Source organism: Juglans regia, chromosome 8 (assembly GCF_001411555.2).
Source record: "Juglans regia cultivar Chandler chromosome 8, Walnut 2.0, whole genome shotgun sequence".
Lineage (NCBI taxonomy): Eukaryota > Viridiplantae > Streptophyta > Magnoliopsida > Fagales > Juglandaceae > Juglans > Juglans regia.
This window is the reverse complement of record NC_049908.1, coordinates 11,471,400-11,495,094: the sequence shown is the minus strand read 5'-3', so window position 1 is coordinate 11,495,094 and position 23,695 is coordinate 11,471,400. Positions and strand designations below refer to the sequence as shown.

At 36.0% G+C, this 23,695-nt stretch overlaps 2 protein-coding genes and 1 pseudogene across 4 annotated transcripts; 1 reads left to right on the top strand and 2 right to left on the bottom strand.

Moving 5' to 3' along the window:
- Positions 1-3,070: 3,070 nt before the first annotated feature.
- Positions 3,071-6,052, top strand: LOC108985652 (annotated as a pseudogene).
- A 3,299-nt stretch (positions 6,053-9,351) lies between these two features.
- On the bottom strand, positions 9,352-10,977 carry LOC118349232 (phytochrome A-associated F-box protein-like). Its single transcript, XM_035692868.1, has one exon. It carries the CDS (start codon positions 10,681-10,683, stop codon positions 9,655-9,657), a length of 1,029 nt encoding a protein of 342 aa, XP_035548761.1. The 5' UTR covers positions 10,684-10,977; the 3' UTR covers positions 9,352-9,654.
- A 4,302-nt stretch (positions 10,978-15,279) lies between these two features.
- LOC118349255 (serine/arginine-rich-splicing factor SR34-like) lies at positions 15,280-23,248 on the bottom strand. Of its 3 annotated transcripts, XR_004802220.1 has the most exons (15): positions 23,128-23,248; positions 22,651-22,743; positions 22,258-22,323; positions 22,103-22,177; positions 21,899-22,010; positions 21,768-21,814; positions 21,476-21,533; positions 17,968-18,017; positions 17,796-17,852; positions 17,588-17,709; positions 17,409-17,522; positions 16,664-16,751; positions 16,408-16,572; positions 16,084-16,117; positions 15,683-15,751 (listed from the first exon to the last, which is right to left on the bottom strand). XR_004802220.1 is itself a non-coding variant. In XM_035693082.1 (14 exons), exons 2-14 carry the CDS (start codon positions 22,735-22,737, stop codon positions 15,530-15,532), a joined length of 915 nt encoding a protein of 304 aa, XP_035548975.1. In that variant the 5' UTR covers positions 22,738-22,743; positions 23,128-23,248; the 3' UTR covers positions 15,280-15,529. The 3 variants fall into 3 exon arrangements, 2 of the variants coding, with proteins under 2 accessions (XP_035548975.1, XP_035548976.1); XM_035693082.1 differs by lacking the exons at positions 16,408-16,572; positions 16,664-16,751 and adding an exon at positions 15,280-15,533 and having other exon boundaries at positions 15,663-15,751; XM_035693083.1 differs by lacking the exons at positions 16,408-16,572; positions 16,664-16,751 and adding an exon at positions 15,280-15,533 and having other exon boundaries at positions 15,663-15,751; positions 22,651-22,738.
- Between the last annotated feature and the right edge of the window lie 447 nt (positions 23,249-23,695).

Genomic DNA, 23,695 nt, shown 5'->3' with positions numbered 1-23,695 from the left:
TGACCAAAATTAATAAGGTACCTCCATCATGTCCAAGAGAAATCTTGTCAGTTCCAGTATTTTCGGATTGAATAAACTCCTAGAGGGGACAATTGGAAGATGGATCGGCTGGCACAAGCAACATTGGCAAGGTAGGAGCAGACGTTACCATGGGAAGTAACCCTCAAGATAGTAGACATGGCAACAATAGGGGAGAAAAATTTTGGGATCAATGGAAGCTTGCCAGGATGGGCAGATGACATTATCATGTACTTGAAGGATGGGGAACTACCTACTTCTCGGGATGAGGCAAGGAAAGTAAGAAACATGGTAGCTCAGTTCACCTTGATAAACGGTACGTTATATAAGCAAGGTTTCTCAAGCACATTGCTAAAATGCATATCGAAATAGGAGGTCGAGTATGTGATGAGGGAGATACATGAAGGCGTTTGTGGGAACCATTCAGGGGGAAGATCATTAGCGGCAAAAGCCATGAGAGTAGGCTACTACTGGCCCAACGCCCTACGGGCGTCAAAGGAGTTTATGAAAAAATGCGCCCAATGCCAACTACACGCACCAGTCTCGAGCGTGCCGCCAGAAGAATTGAAGTCAATGATAGCCCTATGGTTGTTTCCCCAAAGGGGAATAGACCTAGTTGGTCTTATGCCCTAGGGTAAAGGAGGAACAAAATTCATCATCGTCGTTGTTGACTATTTCACAAAGTGGCTAGAAGCTAAGGCAATGGTGACGACTCAAAATGTGACAAAATTCATATGGAAGAAAATCGTGTGCAGATTCGGGATACCACAAAGCATCATCTCCGACAAGGGCAAACAGTTTGATTCAGAGCATTATCATCGATGGTGTTCAGACCTTGGGATCAAAGTCAAATACTCATCTCCCGGACACTCGCAGGCAAACAGACAAGTCGAGGGAACTAATAAAATCATAGTCAGGATACTAAAGAAGAAGGTAGGCGAAAAGAAGGGGTTGTGGGGCAGACGAACTTCTCAAGATCTTATGGGCGTACAGGACAACACCTAAGACGTCAATAAGAGAAACTCTATTCACCTTAGCATATGGAATCGAGGCCATGATACATGTAGAAGTGGGGATACCAAGCCATAGGAAACTTCACTTCGATGTTGATAAAAATGGAAGGAAATTGGAAGAACATTTGGACCTGCTAGAAGAAAGAAGAGCAAATGTTGAGGTAAGGGTGGTTGCCTACAAGAGGAAGACGGAGCAGTATTTTAATAAGAAAGTGAGACTGAGATCCTTCAAAGTTGGCAACCTGGTGCTAAAGGAGATCGAGGTGACCACTGCAAAAGAAAGAAAATTGGGCCCAAGATGGGAGGGACCATATATGATTACAGGAACCAGTCGCCAGGGAGCCTATCGCTTAAAGGATACAGCAGGGCTTGAATTGCCACACCTATGGAATGCTGAACATCTAAGAAAGTTCTATATTTAAAGTTTCGTTATAATATTGTAATGCCTAAGACATTTTGTACACAATGTTATTTTTTTCGAAGGACCTTATTTTGGTAAGATCAGTTATTCATGTAATACCCTTGTTTTCATTCTTTTTTTTTTTATATATACTCGTCAAGATTAAGTAGTCGAGCAACTCTCCCAACATACTCCACTCGTCAAGGTTACGCGGTCGAGCAGATCTTTCGCTACACATTATCACCAAGGCTACATGGCTGAGAAATCCTCCCGTTATGCCACTCGCCAAGATTAACCGGTCGAGCAACTCTCCTGGACGCCAAACTCTCCACGTTGCATATTGCTAATTTCTTACCCAAAATGGAAAATAAGAATACACATTGCATATTGTTAATTTTACTGAAAAGTTAATGAATTCTATACTTTTATGGTCTGGAATGGGTTGATTCTTCACTCGCAAAATGTGCACGCATATGCACCAGCCATTGATACATATGGTGTTGCCAGTTTTTTATATGAAAATTTACGTTGACCCTTGAGATCCTGCAACATTACACCATGTTCAAAGTAGATACATACACATCAGCACATTGAGACATGGCGATACCACTTTTTAATGGGAAAATTTACATTGAGCTCCCTCGATATTATGCGAAGTTGCACCATGTTCAAAGTAGGAACTAATCTCTCTTAGATAAGAGTATTATACATCAATCACCCTCTGGCTTCTAGTCCTTGAGTTTTTCAAATTATGTTACTGATTTACATATTGGAAACTTAGAAAAAAAAAAATATCGTTTTACGAAAACTTGTTTTGACCCTTAATTTCTGATTTTCTGTCCTAATCATAAAAATTATGATCTCTGTCTTAATATATTAAAATAAAATTATAATTTTACAACTTAAGAATGAAAAATAGGTCGGTAAAGAAATAGAAAAATGATACTTGCAGTCGTGAGCGTGCAAGCTTCGTGCAGTCGTTTTGAAAAAAGTGAATAAATATGAGACCCACACGAAAAGAAATTAATTTTTTAATAATAGATCCTATTCTTTTTCAAAGCGACTGCACGGCGTTTACGCATTTCACGATTGTATGTAACGTTACTCTTTTGCTAACCAGCGATATGTTGCTGTGCAGTCAAATATCTTATTGAGTGAGATCTCTATTGTCTAGAATTCTTCTTTTTGTTATTTTACATGTTTTTTTTTCCAGCATTGTTTTCCTTTTGTTTGTGTACTTATTATTGTAGGCATTTCTAGGGTTGAGATGCTGGTTTATGTGGTGTAGAGGATAACAATTTTTATGGTTTCTCTGCATCTCCCATACCCAGCTATATTGAATTTACCAACTTTACCCAAACCGGGATGGTAAATCGTTTTTAATCATCCCTGTCGAGGTTGGGATGATTAAAAAGGAGAAACTTGTGTTCCTCCTTTCCCTGTTAGATGTAGAGGGTTATCTCCTATTCCTTTGTTCAACATCTTACAATGACAAGGGTAGACGGTAATGGTGATACTGCCTTTCTACAAAATCTATATAGAAAAGGAAAAGACAATTTGTTTTATTAATTTTTTAGGCATTAGTGCCTTCATGATGATTGGTATATAATAAATTTCAATTTAGGGGAAGTTAGTAGGGATGACCGGTGGGGGTAGCCAGGGTTCTTGAATTTTTTTGTGTACCTCGAAAAGGAAAGGAAAGTAATGTCTCCTTCATATGCCTTGCATGCATTTACATGTTTTGCTTTCCTTCATGATGTGTTCTGCAGACTGCATCGGCTCGGCATTTAATTTGAAGGGAGAAATGCAGTGCCCAAATTGCATAAAGGTTGAGAAAGGCCCATGGTTATATGCAAATGGCTCTACTCGTTCATTTCCAGAGTTTAGCATGGATGATTGGAATCATGATGAGGATCCCTATGACCCAAGTTACTCTGAAATGGTAAAACATTACTAATTTTCCTTTTAATGTTATATAGTTCAACACACTTACCAAAATAAATTTACTTCATAAAATTTTTTATATAGATCAATGTTGTAAGACAAACATTTCTCAATTTTCCAAGTTCTGCACAGCTGATGCACTGATTCAGAAGCAATATTCTTGTCATTTGCATCTCACAAAGACAGCTAAAAGTGCTTTTTTTTTTCTTTCTAAATACGTCTGTGTCTATGTATTTCAATAAGAGTTTGGGCTCATACAACTCTCTCTCTCTCTCTCTCTCTCTCTCTCTCTCTCTCTCTGTGCATGGATTGCTGAAAACAAGCACTACTTCAGGCTATGGAAATCCTAAAACGCATCGCAATAAAATTAAAACATACCCATTTCAAGACATTGTTCCATGAAGAGAGGATCTATTTGGACCCTTAACACCAGAAACTAGACACTTATATCCTTGTATGTCTGCTCATGAGTTGTCTTACCACGCTTATAACTTTGATTTTCTGAAATGTTCTTTGCAGCCATTTAGAGTTCACTGGTGTCCATTTGGTGAATTAGCTCGAATTCCTCCATCTCTTGAGTAAGCAAGATCTTCCTATTGTGGTTTTACACTAGTCAAAAAAAAAAAGAAGAAAACAAAAAACCTATTGTGGTTTTACTTTTTTTTTTTTATAAAAGAATTTGATGCAGTTTATTTCAAGTCACAAGTATTTTTTTAGTATGGATCACTCCCATCAGGGAGCTTCTTTGCTTATGCGTGCGCATTACTCTGCATTTTAATATTTGAGGCCTATAGAAAATAGATTGGTAATGGTGGCTATAACTTGCTTAAAAAGCTAAAGCATGGATTTTGAATTGGAGGATAAAGCTGGTACAATCCGGACAATAATCTTTAGAACCTATACAATTGGGTGGCCACTCAATCTTGTATATCTACATTTAGGAGAGGTTTAGATTCAGAGATGAGTTGAGATGGATTGAGATAATTTGTGAATAGTAGAATAAAAGTTGAATTATTTATTATATTTGATGTGAAAATTTAGGAAAGTTGTTTTGAGATTTGAAAAAATTGAATTGTTTATTATATTTTGTGTGGGAATTTGAGAAAGTTGTAATGATGAGATAAGATGAGTTGAGGTGAGTTTTGAATCCAAACCTCTCCTTAGTTTCCAGGATTTTCTGTTGCTTTTCTTTTTTACCAGTTAGGGGTTTATCCTGTATACTCGATATCTCCCCTTTTATTATCAGTAAACTTTTGACTGACTTACCAAAAAAATAAAACAGGCAATAATTTCTTTTTCTGGAGGGGGCGAAGAGGAGTGGATCTCTGTAAGTATGTTCTTTGTTATAATGCTGCATACTGTTATGTTGATTTTTATTTCAATCCCCCCTTTTTATTGAGCTACTGCATTTGCTCGTAGACTTTAATCTATAAGGTACATTTCTGTTGGCGTTTTTACATGGAACTTGGATATCATTTACTTTTCTGATCAATTTCACCATCTATTTTCTGCTTAAAAAATTGGTCAGCCCCGTTCCCTATATTTTCATTCATTGCTGTCTCTGACACATTGATATTATCTTCAGGGATGTGGAATCTCCAGCGACCACATGTAAGTATTCCATTATATTCCAATTTCCATGTTCAAGATATCATAGTTTTCATAGTTACTTTATATTTTATAACATGTGTGTAATTTCTCCACGTAGATCACAACCTGTGGGAACACCATGGCATGCCTGCTCAACACATTGCTGCACCATCTCAAGCCCATTCATGTGTTGCATACTTTGGACCAATTCCACCTGCATCTTCGAGATCTAGTGATACATTTATCCCTGGAATGGTCTACGTGGACACAATGAGATTAATCCTCATACTTTTCCAGCCAGTAGCATCCAATACCATGGTTGGGGCAGTCATTCCCCTCCCTTCTCCCAATTTAGTAGCCATATTAATGGTGCTAATCCAACTTCTGTTCCACCTGTAACACTGGGATCTTCTCACAGGGATTCTGATGCTATTACATGGCCGTCCACATTAGTTTCCTACCCGTTCGCTAATGGGTGAGCTTCCTAAGCCAAGGTCTATCTAGGTCTTTTGGGTCTTGGATGGCAGTGTTGAATTATCATAGCAATTTCTTTCTAAGCTCCTCACTTAGTACACTGCTGAATGGAGAATAGATTATGGTGCTGCACTATTGCTTTGCAAGTCAGTGAAATTAATTGTGGCATGCATGTATCATATTGAAATTCCTAGACATATACGGTGATGTTGGGTGTGAGAAACGTTTTTTTCATTGCTAACAAAACAAATGGTATTTCCTACAGCAGGAATTGTGCATGCCCCTTTTGTCACGCATTCTTAAAATGCTGTGTTCTAAAAAATATTATGAAATGCATTGGCCTACATAAAACATCTCATTGAAATCTATCTTTATCAATACAATTACTTCTTACTTATAAAAAACAAAAAAACATCTCATTGAAATGCCAGAGAAGTTTTTTGTATGAGCGTTGTTCTAAATATTCTTTGCCTACCTTTATAGGTCTGGTCCAAGAGCGGGGAACTCATTTGTCTCCTCAGCTGTTCCTCATTATTCAGGATCCAATGCTCACACCCATGAAATGATCCAGGTTTCCCACACCTTCCATCATCAGCGAAGACCTAGCAATTAACCTGGCATGCCCTCACCTAGGGCTCATGCAGTCAGGAGCATTTAGGGTCGTGGGGGTTTGCCTCCTGTATCACGAGCCCCCATACAACCTGATCGTAATGGCAGCTTTCATGTCTTTCCTCTAACTCCTTCAGTCCCGAACCTACACAAGGCAGAAAATCTTTTGCCAAATCATTACCCACCGTTAGTATCCGACAGAGACTCAGTATGGGGGTCATATCATCATAGTGCTGTTGACTCTGATTCTATCAACAGGTCTGGTAGCTTAGTGCGTAGACCCATTTATCAATGAATTCGGTCTAAATTATGTTGGGAAACAAACCTAACTGTGGGTGGTTTTCACAAGCTGTTGTCCATTTATGTACATATTTTGTCAATCTTGTTTTGTCATGCTGTATATACCTTTTGGCATTCTAGTGGTGCTGAAACATCAGTTTCTTTCCAGAAATCATGTTTTTGTTTAACTTGGTGTGGATGCTTGCACTGGCTTTGTTAAATTCTCTGGGAAGTACAGGGGTTCACAACGAAAGGCTACATAGATATGTGGTATGTTTTCAGTAATTCTATTCTAACGTAGAACTATCATCAGCATTGTCACCTAATGAAGGATGCTGAGGACTGTGAATTGCAAGTAACTTGGATTTCCCATTATGATGCCCTGATATTATTTCAAATTCTGAGTCTTTTTGGAAAGGAGTGGTAGAGTTGGTAATTCAAACTGTTAAGGCGACCTTTATAAGTTGTAGCCTTAATAGACCCTTATGGAATGATTCTGCTTGTCGGTATCATTTACCAAAATCAACCTGTTCTGTTTTGTTCTTAAACCCAATGAGTAATGCTATTCTAAGGCTTTTCTACACAATTCACCATCTACGTAGCAGCCATATCACTTAAATGGTGTGTGATGTAGAGGCTTTAGAATAGCATTACTCTACATATGCACTGCTGTTATCTGTAGTGTATATGCTACGTCGATTCTAATCGCCTTCCCGAGTAACTGCCTCTACAAATTCATTAAATTCAACCTCCCAAAAAAATATCATATTTTGAAAGAATCTCTCAATGTTCTGGTTCTTCTTGCTTGTTAGCGTTTTGTGAGCAACAGAAAAAGTAAGAGAAGGAAAACATGTTTTCCCTTCACAAACTATTGTTCAATAATCATAATTTGTACATTTTAAGGTTTTAAGTAACACAAACTGGCATTTGCACCCAATGTCATCATTAGTTTATGATAATTCCTCAAATTATTATTCAAACTAGAGAGATTTCAAGTGAAAGAGAGACAAAATATGAGTTTATTGAATATGTAATATTATAGAAAAGATATTTGTAACCGTGAATTGTGCAATCGCCGCGTAGTCGTTTTGAAAAAAGTGAATAAAACATGGGATTGACATAAAAAAATTAATTTTTTAATAATAGATCCTACATTTTTTTAAAGCAATTATACAACATTTACGTACTTTACGGTTGTATATAGAATTATTTTTATTCAAAATGTAACAACGTGGTTGAAGGTTGGATATGTATAAAACAAGCAGTGTCAGAGTTATACAGCCATTCAAGTATAAAGAAATGCTCTTCTTCCATGTAATATGTTCGATCTGTAAAGCATTTCTATTCGCATCTCGTTCCAAAAATGTGAAAAGCTTACTTCTAAGAAAACGACCAATAGCTGTAAGAACCTGCAAGATGGACATCTCTCTAGATCTATCCATTGGCATGGTGTCTAAGTGAAACAAATTGGGGCCAGTTAGTAAGCCAAGAGCAAAGGTAAAAGGAAAATTTTACAAACCAAAGTCCTCATTCACTTTCACAAAACTTTTCATCTCATCTTATTTAATCATTACAAGTTTTTCTAATTCTCATACAAAATAAAACAAACAATTTAATTTTTTCAAATCTCAAAACAAAAATAATATTAAAAAAATATATTCTAACAATATTTTATTCAACTTTCAACTTTTATCTCAACTCATCTCATCTCATCTGCGAAAACAAACGAGTCTCAAGTAGAAGGTTAGAGGGTGTCTATGTAAAGTTTGAAATTCAAATTCAAATAAATAACAAATATTTTTTATGAAACAGCACTAATGCACTATCATATTGGTTTGGTTGTATAATAATTGTATGAATATCAGTTTTTAATAATAAAAATAAAAACAAAGAGTAAGTAGACTGTTGTAATGTCTTATTTGTACTGGACAAATCAGATAGAATACAGTCTGTCCAAATTCAATCAACCACGATTAGTGTTCCAGTCATTGTTGTAGCATCTCCTATAAGCTATAAAAACCCCTTGTAAGGAGCAGGGAAAGGCCAACTTGCAGCACTATCTTGAAAGCATAAACAAACTAAAAAGAAAATATTTAAAATAGGAGAAAAGCTACGCATCAGCCGGAAGCCGCAGCACACCACACATCAGTGTTTTTTTTTTTTTTTTTTACACTCAATACGTTGAGTGTGCTGCGGCTTCCGGCTGATACAAATAATTTCTCTTAAAATAGATCCCTCACCTGCTTCATATATACATATCTTTGCTCACCACATTCCCCTGCCAACAACAAAGAAACCAACCCGTCTGCTATCAAACTGAGATTATGAATGAGTGGAAACAAAGATAATCACTTGACTATGAAAAGCTTGGGTAAGCCAATCAGGAACCAAAACCTGATAACTCTCGTTAGTTTGGGTACTGAGGTATTTATTTTATTATTACTTTTTACTTACTATTCACTTACTTTTCACTACTATTTAATATTTTATCATTACTTTTTTACTATTATTCACAAAATACTATTTAATATTTTATCATTATTTTTTTACTATTATTCACAAAATACCTGAGAATATCTCACTACCCATTCGCTTTTGCCTGGTTGGTTTTCTTCTCATCCAAAGTGTCAGCATTTCTATGATTATCTATCACAATCTTATCTTGGCAAATACAAAAGAAAACAACACATGGCAAAGGAAGCACGATGAAAAGAGCATTGAATTGAGAGTTGATAACTGAACCAATATTTGGATCCGAAAGTTCAACTCAATCTTCATCAAAACAATAAGGATAGAAAAAATTAGTAAGCAGATTGGTACGCAAACTTACTTGTACATAACAAAACTCATAAGGATAATATGCATAAAATGATGAAAACCTTTCTCAACCAAATTTCACAACCACAGCACAAACTAATTTGAAAGTTCAAACCATATGTTCCTTGAATAAATTCAAATCACACAGGGAAACATGTCATAAATGTAACAACAACAGACATAACAAATCCGCAAATGCACAGGAAAAAAAAAAAAAGAGAAGAACACCATAGACATGAAACAAATACATCAGAGTTTCCTTGGTTCCTTAAAATCCTATGATCATTAGATACAAGGAGAAATGGAAGAACCAAGACACCATAACAAAGATACACATAAACATAGGCACAAATGATTGAGAGCATTAGGCTTAGAGCAATGCTACTCTTCATCTAGATTTTATCATCTTCAATCATGCCGATCGAAGTATACATTTAAGTGAGTTTAGTCAACTGAAAAGCCACTTAAAATGTACATATGATAAAACTAGAATCAATAACAGCATTTATATTACGTATACAATGGAGACTCCGTCCACGCCCCGGAGACATGCCCATTCTCGCAGACATAAGCTCGAACAACCGGCTCACCATCGTCGTGGTACCCGAAACCTCGTCTCAAACAAAACGCGGAGTGCAAATCCCAAGTTTCTTTGCACGCACAGAATTCACAATTCACGTCGACCTTGCTCCTATTCCCATCGTTTATGGTCCTCCACACCCGGGACCTCTTGAAGTTCTTGAAAATCCCTCTGAAAAGCATGTAATTCCGCTTCTCCTCAATGTGAACACACCCTGGCCAATCGCAAACGTACAAACAATCATCGCGGAACTGTCTCGCGAGGAGCTTACTCCCTTGCTCCCGGCTCAGATTCCAAACCCCAGAAGCCAAATGCGACCGCATACCCCAAGAGATTTTCCTCCTCTTTGGCACCGAGTATTCTCCCTCCACCGCACCGACACCGACACCGACACCGACACCGACACCGACACCGGCACCGACATCAACCTCTTCACCGTCAACAACCTGGGGAACGTCTTGGGAATCTGAAACGTTGTAAATAGTATCAAAATACAGGTCGTCATAGAGGGACCAGGTACAAGCACCTTCTGAATTGACCTCGTCTATGTGATGGCTCGGGCATGGTTCGGTGGAGGATGGTGTTATGACAGATGATGAAGTCGGAAATGACTGTCGGTAAATCTCGTCGGGTCCGAGTTCTCGTTCCAGACCGAAATCCGAGTTCTCAAGGAGCACGCCGGCGTGAAGGAGGCCCGGGCAGCAGACGGAGACCTTGTGAAGTGCAGCCCAGCCGCCTGGAGGGCAGGAGGAGCTGGTGGCGGAGGAGGAGAGGAGATCGGAGACGACGGAGGGGATGGTGTTGGAGCACTTGTGCCGCCAACAAACGGTTCGGATGAGGGACGAGAACTTGGTGCAGACACAGGCGAGCCGGGCCCAGTTGCGCGGATCGTCTTCTAGCTTGAAGAAGATGTTGAGCACGACGTCTTCGGGGAGCTTTGAGAACACGATGTCCGTCATTGCTGTTGATAGATAGGTTTTTCGAATCGGTTCTGGTGGATTTTGTGAAAATAGGTACGGATTTCTCGTGGATATGTGATAATGGGTAAGAATGTGCTTTGCTTACAATTGAGATTTTCAGGGATTTACAAGGGAGAGATTCAGAGAAGAGGAGAGAGAGAGAGAGAGAGAGAGAGATGCGTGGCTGTGATTAGTGTTCGAAAATGGTGGCGGTGAGAATTGAGATGAGTGAGAGCAGAAGAGCGTTGATTTTATGCTTTGAGATATGATGTCTGTATAGACTTCACTATTTCTGAACAGAAACATTTTATATTTGCTTACCTAATTTGGGCTTTCCTTCTACTTATTTTATGTTATTTTATTTCATTTCCTCACCTTTTAATGATTTGTGAAATTCTGGAGCTTTAAATTCTATTTTATTTTTTAATATATTTTATTGAGTTGGGCTACAAAGGTCAAAGGGCATGATGTTATGCTAACATTATAAATTATAAATAAATCAAGAAAGTGCAAATTATAGAAATTAATAAGCTTGATATCTGCTTAACTTTTCAACCACATATTCCTAAAATATCTTTGGTCCCCCTCCCCCAATAAGTAAGTTACTGAGTTCCAGTTACTCTCTCTCTCTCTCTCTCTAATGTACTGATGTACTTGTAAAAGTTGTAAAATAATATATAATATTCTAACAGATTTTTATTTTTATAATAATATCTTGGTTTAAAACTTAACTTATAATTATAGAATAAAATTAGTAAGGTGATCTAGATTATCGGTAAATAATAATAAAAAATAATGATAAAATATTAAATAGTAATGAATAATAGTAAAAAATAGTAAAAAGTATATGAAAAATAATAATAAAAATCTCATCTCATATAATTATTACAACTTTTCTAAATTCTCATATAAAATAAAATAAATAATTTAACTTTTCTAAATCTGAAAAGAAGAATAATATTAAAAAATATATACATTCTAACAGTATTTTATTTAATTTTCAATTTTCATCTCAATTTATCTCATTTCATTTGTGAAAACAAATGAGGCCTAAGTCTTTATATTTTGAGAAATAGCCTCGTTTGTTTTCAGAAAATATCTCATATCATCTAATCATCATAATTTTTTTAAATTTTAATATAAAATAAAATAAATAATTCAAAATTTTTAAATATCAAAATAAAAATAATATTAAAAATATATTTAAATAATACTTTATTCAATTTTTTAATTTTAATCTCATCTCATCTATAAAAATAAATAAGACAGTTACCGGAGGTTTGCAAAAACAAATTGCTAATTGACATGTCTCATTGTAAAACATTTTAGTATAGATAGATCCAATAGGAAAGGTCCATTGTCATGAGAAAGATAAAATAAGGGAAGAAATAGTTAAAATGGGTGGGACTACGTACATAAATAAAGGTGAAAGAGATATAAAGCAAGTGAGATATGCAAAAATGAGGATAAGGCATAAAGTAAAACAGATAAATCTATAGAGAATGTAGAAGACATCTATTAAACGATAGAGCATTTAAATACGTGGACACTTTCTTCATATTCTCTCTAGAAATCTATCGATATAATATTTTCTTCAATTTCTCAATGACTCTATTTTTATCAAAATAAAATTATGAGATCATAAAATCGATATATATAGGAGACGTTTGGATTCGAAGATGACTTGAAATGAGTTGAGATGAATTGTAAATAATAATAAGATAAGTTGTGAATAATAATAAGATTTGTAAGTTAAAATTACTGAATAATAATAAAATAAATTAAAATGAACTGAAATGAACTGTAAATACAAACATCTCCGCAAATAGTTTTGCCCTTAAAAGACCGATAAGCGTATGTTGTTAAATTACGATGTCTTTATTTATATTTTATGTGCTATTTAATTAATAGCCCTACCTCTCTCGAGTATAGTCAAGGGCTATTCAACCAAAACGTTGACCTTCGACCTTGATAAAAAAAAATAAAAAAATAAAAAAATTACATCAACATAAAATATCACATAAAACTATATTATTATATAATCTTATTTTTATGAAATCTCTTTCTAATATTTGTTTTTGAGCAGTTCTATCTATAAGCTTCACATCATGTATATCTATTTAAAAACATATCATTTTATTTTTTTATCTTATTTTATATATAAATATGTCTGAAATCATTTTTATTATGTGAGTAAAAAAATATTTTTAAATGAGTATACAAGATGTAAGATTTATATTTAAAATTTTTTTTTTTTTATATATATTTCGAACATGGAGGTGGGACCGACCGACCACTGAAAGAAAGACAACGTTATGCTATCGTATACAGAGAGAAATGAGTGGCAGAAAAAGAAGGGAGGGCAGCACCAGCACGTAAGGAGTCACCCCCCAGTAAACGACGCTTCCACATCCACTTGGCTTTTCCTACGCCACAATTTTTTTGTTGTTGTGGCTTCGGCTCCTCCATGGGGGCCATCATGCCTGCCGTCTCTCTTATCGCCTGGCCTTGTCACTCACTCCATTATAAAGACATGAGACATCCATTTTCAATCTCTCTCGGTTTGCCAAAACCTATCCCACTCTATTTCTATTTGAATTTGAATTTGAAGCCTCTCAAGTCTCACTCTCACACGTTTCACAGGATTTGACAGAACTAGACCCCATCAATTTTGATGACATGTGAGCAATAATAAATATTATCGATGGACCCTTCCTTTCTTTTCTTTTTCTTTCTTAATTACAACATTTTGACTACACTTTTTATTTATAATTTTATTTTTTTATTTATTTGCTTGACTGTAAACATTGTACTAAAAACTAGGCCCGCTCCCGTCCGCCCCGCCTCCGCACGGTAGAGCGAGCAATCCCGTTCTGCCCATGCGAGAGTGAGCCCCCCACCGCACATCTAGGGCGACTAGTAGGGGCAGGTGGCCGCCCGCCCTCCCCCTTACATTTATATATATATAAACACAAATATATGTTTATATTTTATAAATTGTGTATATATAAATATATATTACAATTTATTAGATTTGTTTACAAAATATGTATTGACAAATTTAAAAACTACATAGTTTAAAAGCTCATACACTTAATTTATACAAAATATATACTAACAAATTTAAAACTTATATATTTTTTAAATTATAGTTATATTTAAAAATTTTAAATTTTAAATTTAGGTTTAAAAATATATCTTTAATTATTTTTATATTTAGAAATAATTTTTAAATCAAGTAAAATGTAGTATTTTTTTAATAGATGGAGGCAGGACGAATTGAGAATCTGTCCCCTACTGAAAGCTTTGTTAGAAGGAAAATGCTAGGTAGACATGGATTGGTCTACCGAACATTAGCACTGATAGGTGCATTGTTATTTTTTATTTTTTTTATTTATATTTTTCAAATGCTAAAAAAAATGTATTGAATTATTTTTTTTTCTTTTCTTAAATATTAAAAAATATTTCTTAATGTTTTGAATAAAAATAAAAATAAAATGAAAATAAAAATAAATTCATCGGTTAGCTATCGCTCTCCGTGGCATGACCCTTGTTAGAATTTTCGACCTCATTGTTTTTACCATAAGAGTAATGCTTATTGAACCGACGAAAAATCAAAGGTTTTGACCGATTCTTGTTTTTAATCTTTTTCTTAATGATTAAGAAAATAATATTATTGAATTTATGTATTTTTTATAAATAAAAAATAGTATTTAAGAATGTTAAAAAAATATTTAAAAAAAAAAAACACTGAAATGGCACTTTATCGGTTGGACCATCGGCTGGGACATCAGTCGCGTACCCTATAATATCCATTTCTTAAAAAATATAAAAGAAGTCAACTTCCACAAACCTAGTTAAAAAGAAGTCGCGTACCCTATAATACCCTATAATGTTAAAAAGAAGTCGCGTACCCTATAGTCAAGCTAGTTTTGAGCATTTCATGGGCTTCAGTGTGGGAGAGAGACTGTTCTAGTTGGTCGCCAAAAAAACAGAGTTAAGAGTTCTTCATGCATTTAGGTTTGGCAAGTGGGATAATACAATTTTTTTATTTCCTTTCATTTCATCATTACAATTATTTTAAATTTATACACAAAATATAATAAACAATTCAACTTTTTCAAATCTCTAATCCATAATAATATTAAAAAATAATATTTTAAACTTTCATTTAAAACCAAAAATTTTCATCTCACTATATAAACCTATAATTGACTCAGTTTTGCAAAAATAAATCTATACACCATAAACAAATATCCATACTGAAAAACTGTTCAGCATATCATATATATGTTGATGAAAATCTTGAAAAAGAAAATATATATTCAGGAAATAAAATGACAGAATTTTGATAATCAATTCCGAACAGGACCAGTTAAAATGCTTTGAGCACCCTCTCTCGGGCTTTACTATACATCAGTCATTATTCAACTCTACACCTACAGCTTTTTCTTTCTTTTTTCATAAAATGTAGAGTGTGAAATGTGAAGTAGTGAACAGGAAGATTTAACTCTCTCTCTCTCTCTCTCTCTCTCTCTCTCTCTCTCTCTATATATATATATATATATAGACACCCTAAAAAATGGAAAGATGGAATTTAGCAAATCTCATGTAAAATACAAACATGGAAAATGTTGAAGTTCCAACATAACAAGGATTCAAAAAGATTTAGAAAACATGTCGTCAGTTTAAAATGCAACCACAAACTCCAGTCTGTTCTACTTAATAGGCCTGCCATTGCTTGCCAAGCATAATTTCTGGTACAGTAGAAAGAAAAACAAAAAACAGAAAAAGACCACACCCTCATCAGTGCTTCAGGGATTAACAGATCAGCTGCAATCTGATCTCACCTGCCAAACAAGTTTGCAATCAGGATTCCGATAGAAGCTATCATTTTTCTTCATAAAGAACAACAAAAGGATGACGTTGACACAAGATAGTAAATGACAATAGGAAAAAGAAATTAGAGATGAGGAGACCTGGATACGCTCTTGCTCTTGCTCCTGCTCCTGCTTGGGCTCCTGCTTGTACTGCGTCTCTTTGGGCTTTTACTCTTATTTTTCTCACGCTGTAAGACAATAACATCAATTTTTTTTTTTTTTTATAAGTAATGACATCAATTTTATTGTCTAACTGTAATGGCAGGTATACCCAAATCCAATATCAAGAATCTAGGACCAGCTATTGATTCAAAGGATAACATGTTTGTTGAAACGGCAGGCAGGCTTTATAGACATTAGATCACGATTTTTTCAGAATCATTTTTAAACATTTATTAAACTAGATGAGGCTCTAATAATTAAGATAGCCTAGTAAAATATCTGTCTCAGACAGTCCAGCCCAACCCTTGGATGGGGGCATGTCACAACTTATATTTAGTCTAACAAATTGAACGCTTACCGCAGGCACTGGAGATCTGGATCTTGAGCGGGATCTGCAAAAGTTCCAGAAACAACCCATTTTAAAACCCACACGTTCCTTTTACCAAATTCGATCCAAGAGCCTTGATGCCTCTTCCACGGAGTTACCATATCCAAATGGATACATGGAAAAGCCAAAAATATAATATATAGCAGTTCAACAAAACAAAAAATATCAGGCCAATTCATATAACTCCAGTCTATAAACATGACAAAAACTCATAGAGACAAGAAATCTTAATGAAAGCATCAGAAGGTATTTTCAAGACACCAGTGGACAGAAGAGAAATTTTCCCGACTGTACCAAAAAAATCCAGAGAGCAGCCTATTAGCTTGGCAAATGTTGGAGCAGAAAAGGAAAATGAAATCATCTCTACTGCTCATTGATGATGATATCCAAATCCCAATGCCACTTAGTTCACAGATATCCAGCTTTAAAATTGCAACCATGATCTCCTTTGTTCCCAATCTAGCACCCATGGACATTTGCAATGCTAAACAAAATTAGAACAGAGGCACCACCAAGGTTTCAGAAGCTGCCCATCTAAAAAACAGCATACCTCCACAACCAAAAGAGTTGCAGGCAACAGAACCAAATCCCATCAAGATCCTAATATCCAATCCCCACTTTGCTGCATGTATCCATATCTAGAAAAACAAACGGGGAATTTTCACACAAACAAAGGAAAGAGGAAAAACGATTGATGTACATTCGCTCCACCCCAACCTTTAAAGGCACAAATAGTTAAGATATTGATGCAAAAGTAAAATGGCAAAAGGAACACGAAATCACGTCTGATAACCCCAAAAAATTACTTGAATCATTAGTAAAATTTTCCAGGGCAACGCCATTTCAAGCTGAAGAGTGAGCAATTATTTCTTCCCCTTAGCACTGAAATTAGAGTTACAACTTGCATGAACATCAACACTAACATACTTCAGTAATGATAGTGGAGAGTCAAGGATTGTAAACTCAGTGACTGACAGGCGAGCTAGGTGCAACAGAGTAAGGTTAGCCCAAACAAATGCAAAGATGCATTCAAAGAGTCAACAGCTGCAAGTCAAGGACTTAATTATGGGATCCCAAGGTATTTTCTGCACTTATGAATGAATAACTCTGCGAACTAACTCAAAAGATGCCATCCCTTAAGGATATCCAAAATCCCCCAGAGAGATCAATAAAGCAGCCAACAAGCTGACATTGTCTCACGAATTTCCTCAATCTTTCAAGGAAAAGATACCCATTAGCATCGAGCATGATAAGATCAATAAAACACACCCCCATATGGAGAGAAAAATGCATACCCTGACATAGAACGGGACCTTGAACCAGGCCGAGAACGAGAGTGAGATCGAGAAGCAGACCTCGACTGCAATCTAGCAGGCGAACGGTGAGAAGATTTGGCTTTTGGAGACTTGCTGCATTACAATCAGAGAGTTAGCAAAAAATAATTACGGACTTACCAAGACATCTATGAATTTACCTCTTGCTCCTGCCCCGACTAATACTTCGGCTACGACTGCGGCTATAGCTCCTGCCTCTTGAATAAGATCGACCACGACTAGGGCTCCTAGAGGCATCCCTCTTTGAATCATATTCCCTAACCTATAAACAAATACAACAATAAACAAAGACGACATGCACCAAGAGGAAAAGTGAAATATTCAAAAGTATCCAAGTTAAATGCATACACGAACATATCCCCGAGAAAATGCATTCCGAAACTCAGAGTCATCAAGTTTTTTTACCTGCAGAAAGAGGAGTACAAATTCAGACAACTACCTACTTAATCCTGATTGTACTCGACTTCAGGGGAGGTCATTCATATTGTTCATCAGCAATCATAAAAGAGATTTCACTTACTGCATACTTCATGTCTTCATAGTTTGTGTAATCCACAATCCCTGTTGTGCCTACAAAACAAACATTACAGACATTTAGAAGGGAAAATTAAATCCCACATGTTTTCTTCTGAGCTCTTGGCTCAAATACCAGTATCAAGTAACAAACTGTTGGACGACTCAATCAGAATGTATTTTAGGGAGTTTGTTGTTAATTTGTGAATATCTTAGGAGAGTTTTTTAGGAGATTAATCTTTTCCTTTTAGGAGTTATATCTTTCCTTATCTATTTCTTCCCTTATCAATTAGTTATCAATTAGTTATTTCTTTCCTTATCTATTTCGGCATTGTAATCTATAAATAAACCCTTGTAAATCTATTTTCAGTATGAATGAGAAAAGTCAATTTCAGTTTCTCTAGATGGTATCAGAGACGAACCTGGGTAACTCATTCTAGGGTTTTTTTTATCAAACTCTAAAACACGGGTAGGTGTTGATTTACCTAAGGAGAAGAAGTGTGTAGGATGTAAGTGGGTGTTCACTATGAAATGCAAGGCTAATGGCAGTGTAGAAAGCTACAAGGCGAGACTCACAGCCAAGGGATTCACACAAACCTATGGAATTGACTACCAAGAAACTTTTGCTCCCGTGGCAAAGATAAACTCAATCTGAGTGTTACTGTCTTTGGCTGTACATTTTAATTGGTGCTTACACCAGTTAGATGTAAAGAATGCTTTCTTAAATGGAGATCTAGAGGAGGAAGTTTTTATGGAGTTACCACCCAGGTTTTGAAGGTAAACTTGGTAGAGAAAAAGTGTGCAAATTGAAAAATTCATTGTATGGACTCAAGCAATCCCCTAGAGCTTGGTTTGAATGCTTTGGGAGGGCTGTAAAGAGTCACGGTTACATTCAAGGTCAAGCTGATCACACTATATTTTCTACAGGCACTCAGGTGAAGGAAAAGTTGTTGTTTTAATTGTCTACGTTGGTGACATTATTTTGACAGGAAATGACAGCAGTGAAATTGAAAGATTAAAGAAGGTGCTTGCTAATGACTTTGCGATCAAAGACTTGGGCAGCTTGACGTATTTTCTTGGTATGGAATTTGCAAGGTCTAAGAGAGGTATTTTTGTTTCACAAAGGAAATATATACTTGACTTGCTTGGGGAAACAGGTTTATTAAGGTGTAAGGCTGCAGAGACAACCATAGAACCGAATCTAAAGTTACAACCTGCTAAGCCTAAAGAAGTCAAAAATAAGGATCAGTTTCAAAGACTGGTTGGAAGACTGATTTATCTCTCACATACACGCCCTGACATAGCTTTTACAGTTAAGTATGGTAAGTCAATTTATGCACTCACCTGGACCTGACCACTTTGATGCAGTGTATAGAATTCTAAGGTACTTAAAGGGAACTCAGGTAAAGGTTTACTGTTTGGAGACCATGGACAACTACAAGTTGAGATATACACTGATGCAGATTGGGCTGGGAGTATAACAGATAGAAGATCAACATCTGGCTATTGTGCTTTTGTTGGAGGAAACCTGGTTACATGGCGCAGCAAAAAGCAGAATGCGGTGGCTAGGAGTAGTGCAGAAGCTGAATTTAAGGTTGTTGCCCATGGGATCTGTGAAGTGTTATGGATTAAAAGATTACTTGAAGAATTGAGGGCGCTGAAAATTCACTACCTATGAGATTATGTTGTGATAATAAAGCTGCCATAGCCATTGCAAACAATCCGGTACTTCATGATAGAACAAAACATGTTGAAGTTGACAAACATTTCATAAAGGAGAAGATAGATAGTGGACTGATCTGTTTGCCTTATATTCCGACTACTGAACAAGTAGCTGATATATTTACCAAGGGTCTGCCAAAGAAACAGTTTGAGAACTTGAACAGCAAGCTGGCCATTGAAGATATCTTCAAGTCAGATTGAGGAGGAGTGTTGGACGACTCAATCAGAATGTATTTTAGGGAGTTTGTTGTAAATTTGTGAATATCTTATAAGAGTTTTTCAGGAGATTTATCTTTTCCTTTTAGGAGTTATTTCTTTCCTTATCTATTTCTTCCATTATCAATTAGTTATTTCTTTCCTTATCTATTTCAGCATTGTAATCTATAAATAAACCCTTGTAAATCTATTTTCAGTATGAATGAGAAAAGTAAACTTCAGTTTCTCTAGACAAACCTAAAACAACAAAACAATCATTATCAAAATAATTGTAAATGTGTATTTTTGTGTGTGTGAATACAATTTTTTTTTTTATAAGTAAACAATGTGTGTGTGGGAATACATACATACATACGCAACAATCCCAAAAGCCCACCACTCCGTCACAAATCTAGGCATAAAATGACAACTTCATTAAAGCAAGGAATTTGGCACAGCTCCCATAGGATTTAGAAATTTCTTAACTGCATACCAAGTTTTATCCAGAGGGAAAACCTGGAATCTGGATGTGGTGTAAAGTAAAAATTGACAAAACAGGATTAAGCCCTCTTCTTTGAAAGCAAGGAATTTGGCACAGCTCCCATAGGATTTAGAAATTTCTTAACTGCATACCAACTTTTATCCAGAGGGAAAACTTGGAATCTGGATTTGGTGTAAAGTAAAAATTGACAACACAGGATTAAGCCCTCTCTCTCCCTCCCTCCTGGTGTTCCACCACAACTGTAAGCCGTTTTTGCCCCATTGAAGTTCATTTCCTTTCCTCTTGAAAACCCATGTTCTTTCATCAAGCACTAATTGTGTCACAGCTTGTATTTTTGAGTTTATTCTCTGGTTACTGAGAAATTGCAGATAGAAATACAAGGTGGAATCGTTGCTCAGAAATTGATTTCTTAGGCTTGAAGAAATCATTGCTGTTGGCACATTTTTTGGCTTGGGGGTTTTGTGTTCTGGAGTTTTACCGCAGCAAATGGAAGATTTAGATTTAGAATAATAGGCTGTGTTGTAGTGTGGCAAAACATTGGGCAGTGAGATGGGGAGGAACCAGCGATTGAAAAACTAACCTTGAGTGTGGTGCGGCGGAACTGGATAGTGAAGACAGAGAGAACCATTAGATAAGGAGGAGGAGAAAACTGAGATTACACCGCTAAGATACAGTGGTTACAATGATGAACATGTGAATGGGAGACAGCAGTGACGATGAGGAGGGATGGTGGTTGCAGGTTGAGAGATTGAGAGAGGAATGGTGACAGATTGAGTGAGAGAAAGATTGAGAGCGTCGGGAGAAAGCAACTGAGATTCAAAAGTGGCCTGTGATCTCATGTGGTCAAGCTTGCATAGTAAGAAATTGGGTGATTGACGTGTTAGCCTCTCATTTGAAGGTGTAAAATGGCCATTGAAACCCAATCCAGACCAAAGAGGAACCATTATCCAGATCCTTCACCCATATTGTAAAAAGGCAAAATGGTAAAAATCAATAGAAAACTAGAACCATCAAAAACTAGAATCATCTCAAATTTTGACACCACCACTATGTCATTATAAACTTCAAACAAGACCATTAGAATTATCTGTCTTACCACCGTTCTCACGGAAAACTTGGGAAAAACAAACATCCCCAGCTTGTCGCATGTGGTCCTGATACAAGACATCGATTAATCAAAATTAAACTTTCAAAAAGTGTTTTGCTACTAGCAAGCCAGGTGTGTCAACATACCACTTGTCCCAGGACCCATTATAGTTATAAACAAGTTAAAACACCAATACTTTTCAGCATTGTGGGACCCACTTCAGCGGTGTGTTGGATGTGTGAAAAAAAAAAAGGCTTGCAAATAGATTTTTTCTTACCAACTTATCCACACTAATGCTCACCTTAAGGTCTTGCCATGAAGCAGAAGAAGGCAATCCAGTGATAAGCACTACATGGTGGAACAAGAACAACTTCAGAAGACAATATATTCCAAATACACTAAAAAAATAAGAGTATTGAATAATGTACACACCACGAAATTCAGAGCGCCTGGATACTCCACCACGTCCACCACGACCATTGCTATGACTACTATAACGATCTCTTGATGATGGATGTCCACGGCCACCATGTGCAAGTTCCACCTATAAATATATGGGAACATACAAGATAAGCCAGGCCACAGGGATATCATACTCAAAGTGGTAACATATGTACACATAGAAGAATGACTGACACGTAGCCGATGCCCGTCAAAATCATAGCCATCACGACCACGAATAGCATCTTCAGCGTCTTGAGCATCTTCAAACTGTAAAAGATAATGTTAATAATGGGGAAAAAAAAGTAGAAACAAAGAAACCATATCAATGTAAGAACCTATTAACTCACCTCAACAAATGCATAACCTGGGGGCCTTGGTGGTACCTTCAGATCAATGTGGGCTACGCGTCCATACTGCATTTGCAAAGATCAATTCTTCTAATTAATCAAGACAAAAGTATACAACTTATTCAAATCCATTTTCAACTCACATACATCAATCTTTAGAAAAAACTACATAAAATATAACTCGGTGCATTCAAACCTCAACTGGGTATAAGCTATATAAAATCTTGACTAGTTGCCTTACCTATAAATCCTATGGACTTTCAGTTCAGGTTCGTTGAACAAGACAAATTCATACGCTTCGCATTTACATGTTTATTCGGCCCAGTATCGTGAAAAACTAAAGACGCGTCACATACAAACCAGTCCAAACAGTTACAATAAAACCTAAGTTACCTTGTGAAACAAATCCTCCACTTCTCTCTCGCGAATATCGGCAGGAAGATTGCCGACATAGAGAGTTCGGCTCGCACGGCTACTCATTCTTTCCTAAGACAAAAATGCATCTAAATCAATAAGCCCAGGAAATTAAAGCTAAAACCATGCAAAAGGAATAGCACTACAAAAATTGGGTTGCTCATTTATGAGCAAAAGAAACAGACAGCACAAAAATTGCAAATCTCAGATTTTCCGTAATTTAGGACCCAACTGAAAAAGAACCCGAGTCAGGTAAACCACAATAGAGAGATAAATAGCTTAGAGAATAAGCAAACATCAATGAAACAAAAGCATCGCGAAAAGGACAACTCGAAATTCATAATTTGGTTTTCTTTTTCGATTTTAGTGCCCTTTCTCAACTATCAAACAGGAGAACGTGAACTGAGAATCAGTGTTCCTAGGGTGTCGAAGATGGTGGATGAGAGAGCTAATTACCTGGAAAGCGCAAAGGTGACAAAACGCTGTGAATAGGGTTTTCGACTGGGGAGAAGGAGGGAACTCAGGGAAAGGGCTCTCGAGCGAGACGACGCAGGATGAAGTAAAGAAAGAAACTGCGTTAGGGTAGGGAAAAATAATGTGTTAATTACTTATTAAAAAATAATAATAATAAAATAAAATAAAATAAAAGATAATGTGTTAACCGAGAATGTATTTTCATCTTGTATGTCTCATTATAATCGCGATAATATTTCAAGTACCATCTCACGTTTCTCTTGAAAAAACAGTACAATTCCAAGTTAAACGAGAAAGTGATGTTGCTCGTAAATTATTAATTAACGTGATATATTAAATTTATTTTATAATAAAATATAATTTTATAATTTAACATATCACATCTCATTACAATTTAACATAATTTTATACGTTATTTCTTTTATGTTTGGTATGAAACATTGAATTTTGGGCCTCAATTTGTTTTCATAAAACTTTTCAATTCATCATATCTAATTATTACAAATTTTTTAAATTTTTATACAAAATAAAATAAATAATTTAATTTTTT